The 5,375-nt window shown below is 45.5% G+C and overlaps 1 protein-coding gene across 1 annotated transcript; it reads right to left on the bottom strand.

Annotated features, from left to right (window-relative positions):
• Positions 1-1,314: 1,314 nt before the first annotated feature.
• On the bottom strand, positions 1,315-3,282 carry LOC137963612 (probable BOI-related E3 ubiquitin-protein ligase 2). Its single transcript, XM_068810752.1, has 4 exons — positions 2,980-3,282; positions 2,769-2,854; positions 2,269-2,627; positions 1,315-2,137 (listed from the first exon to the last, which is right to left on the bottom strand). The coding sequence occupies exons 1-4, from the start codon at positions 3,015-3,017 to the stop codon at positions 1,580-1,582; spliced, it is 1,041 nt and encodes a 346-aa protein (XP_068666853.1). The 5' UTR covers positions 3,018-3,282; the 3' UTR covers positions 1,315-1,579.
• Between the last annotated feature and the right edge of the window lie 2,093 nt (positions 3,283-5,375).

The raw sequence follows: 5,375 nt of genomic DNA, 5'->3' as shown, positions 1-5,375 counted from the left end.
AGGCTTAATCCACCTTCGCAAACGTGCTAATCCTAACAATAGTTTTTTAAAAAAAAGTAAAGATGGCAATAAAGTTAAAAGAGTGAAATTAAAGCAAAATGAAAAAGGACCTAGTTTCAGTGTCGTGACAGGCGTTATGTCGATATCATCAGAAATAATACATAATAATTAGCTTTTACAATAGTAAAATGGAAGAGAAATGGGAATTATGTAAGTGTCGTATCTCATGTGATGCTTAAAAAGAGATATGGGGCCTTTTTCTTTTTTGTACGATGCGGTCACCCCATCTAACGTCCTGCTTCACCAAAACCAAGCAACTTCCTCCCCCACCCAAAAGGATGGAAAGAAAAAGAAAAATGAAGATTTTTAAAGAGGGGTGGAGAAAAGATAGGGCGTCGGTGGTGGGTGGTTGGGTGATGCGAGTTACCACGCGGCCCCCAGACATGGGTCGGTCCCTCTCTTCCAAACCACTACTAGTAGAATAAGTCATCCCTCCTCACCCCTCTCACTCACTCAGGCACCCCTTTCCCCAGCGTCAGTCAGGTATTCAATCATGTCATTTCTTTTTCTCCGTGTTTTTACACCGCAACAAGACGCCTCGCATCAATACGACCGATAAATAAAAAAGACTTGTAATAGGTAAAAAGTAGAGAAACTAGAGTGGCCAAATAGGCCACCGAATCAGGACGCTTCCGCCCTGGCTCACGCTGCGCTCAGTCAAGCCTGTCGCTGTTCATACTGGTCCAAGACATAAATGGGGATTCTGCCTCTCTTGAGATGCTTTCCCTCTGGCTCCGGTATCCTCTACTGCAGCAAAACTTGCATACGGAAGGAGAGATAACAAAGACTGTTTTTTTACCCAAAGATAGATACTTGCAACAGTGAAGCAGAGTCACTCCAATTTCTCCTTTCCAAATTGACGTCCAACGCTCTAACGAGTTACAGAAAGTAAAAGCCGCAAATCTTCGGTCTCTTTAATGGCACAAGCCCCCCATCCGGAAACTTGAAACAAGAAACTAGAAACCACCCCACATCGATGTCAAATTTCGAAAATGACCCGCCCGTGCCACCGCTCAACGACATGGGTAGTTTGGTCAGTTGTTAAAAAAGGAAGAAAAAAAAAGTGTTGTCAATACCGTAGAGGGGGCTGACCGACCCTCTGGGGCAAGAAAAGCATAAAATAAAGACTTGAAAAGCTGGCTTTGCTCCCTCCTACGTACGACGCACATAGCCGTTAAACTCGGCCTCTTTTGAAGGGTGTTTTTAGTAAAGCAAATCAATTGACCCGGAAACAGAAGTGGAAAAAGATTCTCGGAATCATCACAATCCGACATGCACGCTGTCAGAGCAACCAAGGATAAATGGAACAGATATAAGAAACTATCGGCGACCGAACCCTTTTTTTCATCACCGAGAGGCCTTATCAGCACAGAGTACAAATACAGTTTACGCTAGTACCACTCGGGAAAATAAACCTTTAAGATAGAAAAAAAAACTGTAACCGATACAAAACGTTTCGATACATTGTATCGGGGAAATTTTTTCTTTTCAAAAAACGGCGTTCTGGCCGTTTTTCCTCTCACGACATGAAGATTTGCAGACTGGCGTTCTTCATGGATTTGCAGATCGGGCATGTGTCCAGCTTCGACTCGCAGTCCTTGCAAAGACAGAGATGCCGGCATGGGAGAAGCAGAACGGACACATCATTTTCCTTGCATACTTTGCAAGCTTTCCGACGCTTCATCTCACGGTTCTCCCGTTGCGTCTTCTCGGGTGTTTCGGTCTGTTCATCCACATGACAGCACGACTGGGCGTCGTCAGCGAGCGCTCCAACCCTGTCCGTACTGTCGCCATAACCTTCTTTGGCGGGACCCGCGTTCTGGAGGAGAATTTGCTCTAGGTTCGTCCGGAGGTTGGAGACGATGGCCTCGTTGTTTTTGGCGACGTTGAACCAGATCTGATTCTCCGCGCTGATTTGCCGCACCTTCTCTTCCAATTCCGCGTTTCGACGGCTCGCGTTCTCCAGTTCCATTTCCTTTTCTCTCAGACGTTTCAAAACCTGCTGCTCGAGAATAGAAAGCAAAGATCTACAATGCCTCTTCCTTGCCTCTTCCAATCCCAACCGAAGCTTCTCGCTCTGTAAGTGTTGTCAAAGATTAGAATGGGACGTCAAAGAAAGAGAGGACAATGAAAGACAATCAATATACTGTTAACTTCTGCAATCGCAAGGATATAATAATTAATGCAAAAACATTTTACGTCGGATACCTGAAGTCGGATTAAAGCGTCGATTTCTAGGTTCTGTTGGTAGAGGCAAGAAGCGAGATCTTGACAGAGAGGAGAAAAGATAGAAGTCGATCTTCCGCTAGTCGATGTACCGGCGGACTCTATCATCCGGTTTTCCTCGTAAGAAAGCTGCAAACCAGCGGAAGCCGCAGGATTGTCACTTTTGTCTGCAACCTTGGGGAGATTCGCGAAGCGTAACTGGCTGGACATGTGCTGCTGCTGTTGCTGCGTAAGCGCCATTTGATGATCTTCGCGACTCCTCTTTCGCGACCCAGACAAATTGCAAGTTAATTCGCTCTCCAGGTCGCTGAATACGGTGCCAGTAAAGATTGGCTGTCCGGCTGCATGAATTCGTAAAAAACGAATAAGAAAACGCCCGTTCGTTTCATCGGCAATCAAAACGATGAAAAGAAAAACGACTCAATCGGCTGGACGACAATAATAAAGAGAACAGCCAATCTCCGGCCGTTTCAACCGCTTACCGTAATTGTTGTAACCTCTCAACAGATTGGCGCCCTGGTTATCCCGGTACTGCATCTGTACCTCTTCGAAAACACCGTTCCGTACGCTAAAAACCAAAAGAAGGAAACGAATGAATAAGCTTGGCAAGACTAGAAACCCGAGGGAAAGCGGACAGAAAGACTACTTCTTCCTCGGCATCTCATATTGGAATTGAGGACCCTTTTTCCTCACCTGAATGCATTCGAAGGATATTGCGCCTGCACAGCCATTAAAAGAGGAGATTTTTTTTTTTTTTTTCCTTCTGATTCGCTTGTGCTTTCGTCTTCCGTTACTCGGGGAGAGCGAAGGCAAGCGAGAGAGAGGGACCGAGAGGTGGAAACGAAGAGAAGCGCGTGGGAGGGAGCGGTTTTATAGTAGTGGGGAGGGGGGGAAGTGAAGTGTCAATTTATATATAAAGTAATAATACAAAGATATTAAATTAGTGGGAGATATGAATAGAATTAATGAAGATTCTGGCGTGGAGGTGGAGGTGGAGGTGGAAGCAACATTCACACACGAATATAAATAAGGAGGGACGCTGTGGCGCTGCAACAGACAGTCAAACGAGACAACACGAGAAACGAGCGCTAAAGTGCGGTCTCATCTCCCTTCTTTATTATCTCTCTCTAAAGAGCTCGAAAGCATAACCTCCTCTCTCTTCTTCCCTCTCCTAGCTGTTCCTTTCGCGCACAAAGCCAATTTGCCAGCGACTCCAAAACCTTACCCATTTTTCCTTTTCTCTGCCTTCTGTGCACTCTCACAGTCGAACCGTCCATTAAAAACAAGCCGGGCCCACTTCGGCTTCTTCCAAGTAATGATAAAGTCGTGTCACCTCACGAAATCAGCCACTCCCTCTAATTTGGTCCAACCTCTTTAGTCTTTTCGGCCCGACTCCTTTCTATTCTTTTTAACTTTATCCTTCAATCTGATTTTTTGGTACGGGACCACATCATCGGGGGCCAAGCTCACGAGCGGGGCCCACGCCGGTGACGCATTCAATGGAAGATAACGTGAACTGGGAACTCTCCGAAGAGAGTGATGGGGATTGGGATGGAAACCGACACCCCGCTATATTAATAGTACATTAAGTCATTAACTACTATGACCCCAACCGAACCGGCTCATCCGGACCGCTTCACCTCACGTGAACCAAGGACTTTCCTGTCTTTAAAATTTGTTTAGATAAGGGAGGAGAAAAGATTTTGGCCTCGGGACGTCTTCGCCGGCGGGGGTACGGCCGGCTGCTAACGCTTCGTGCCTTGGCAAATACGGAATCCACGGGCTGACGTGGAGGTTTCCGTATTGTGCGCTGACAGCAATTAGTCTACCAATTTTTTATTTTATTTTTCCATTGTTCTGTTCTTGTTTTTCTATGTTTCGACCTCGCCCTAGGCTACTCCCGGAGAAAAAAACTAATTAAACAAATGAAGAGGAAGGCAAGGAAATTGTCAAGAATTGTCCTCGGAACCGGTGGAATTCTCACCTTTCTCTCTCTTTCAGTCACTCCTCCTCATCAACAACTCTGCTGCTGTCGGACTGCAGCAGTAAATCCCACGAATTACGGCACGCTCAAGGACTCCGCGGTCAAATCGCAGCTCTGTTTGGTTTGGAAGAAATCAATCTCTTGTCCTTCTGTTTTTCTTCGATAGAAACCCGGTCAAGCTAAGCAACCCTTCTTTCCCGGGTCTGCCCAACCGTTCAGGGGTAGGTCTGGAAAACAAGTTGCCAGTTACCAGGCACCAGTCATGATTCCCAAGGTTAAGATTCGATGGGACTTCGGATGCTCGGAGCCATCTTCCCCGCTCCGCAAGTTAGAAATAGAAAAGATGGGTTTCCGTCCTTTTTTTGTTTATTTTTTCTTCTGCACTGTCCACGACCAAAGTTTAGTCATCGGAACCGAAATTTCTGCATCGTTTTAAACATTGTTTGGTCATAAGTTGATCGAGATTCATGCGTTGAGTCAATCTCCATTTCAATGGCTTCCTATCGGGATTCATCTCCTCGATATTTTCTTCCGGAGGGCTGTTTCCGGGCTCTCGCACCTACTAGAGCTACCAGGACAGTGACTCGAATCAATTCCGATCTCTGCAAGGGTCTTTCAAGCATAAATATAAGCGGGTGGCCACAACAACCCACAGACAATCTCATATAAATTCTTATTTAAGGGAGATAAGTGATGGGTCTCAATCTCGAATTAGGCAATTCTTAATTCATAGAAAACAAGTAAAAAGACTCATGGCCGCGCGTTTTAAAATAATCGGAGCTTCTTCAATCAAAAAACTAGGCCGTGACTTACTTGGGAGAAAACAAAACTCCTTTTGGTGAATGAAGGATGAGATGGCGTGTCTTGGCACTAAGGTTTTGTCACCATCGTCCGTAGTTGCTTTCCGAGGGTGAATAACTTTGAGCTTTATTCCTTGTTTCCTTTTTTTAAAAATTTGGGTGTTGGTTGCCTCCCATCCCCCTTTTTCCTTAGATTTCAAAGAAGGACAAAAGGCCTTTACTTCTCCAATTTGTTTAAGCCACCAAATCTGATTCTATAGCAATTACCTTATTGGAATTGCTTTCAGTGTGACTCCTCTCTCGCT

Source organism: Aristolochia californica, unplaced genomic scaffold (genome assembly GCF_029961685.1).
Source record: "Aristolochia californica isolate CCGP_79_NKW_82.1479 unplaced genomic scaffold, dmAriCali1.0.hap1 SCAF_4, whole genome shotgun sequence".
NCBI classification, from domain to species: domain Eukaryota; kingdom Viridiplantae; phylum Streptophyta; class Magnoliopsida; order Piperales; family Aristolochiaceae; genus Aristolochia; species Aristolochia californica.
Note: the sequence above shows the minus strand (reverse complement) of the source record. Positions and strands in the feature narration are given on the sequence as shown.

Bases quoted from the DNA above. Each gene is read 5' to 3' on its own strand.
- LOC137963612 (XM_068810752.1), bottom strand. From the start codon at position 3,017: ATGGCTGTGCAGGCGCAATATCCTTCGAATGCATTCAG. The intron at 2,855-2,979 runs GTGAGGAAAAAG...TTTGGTTTTTAG, and splicing joins TATCCTTCGAATGCATTCAG to CGTACGGAACGGTGTTTTCG. The intron at 2,138-2,268 runs GTATCCGACGTA...CAACACTTACAG, and splicing joins ACGCTTTAATCCGACTTCAG to AGCGAGAAGCTTCGGTTGGG.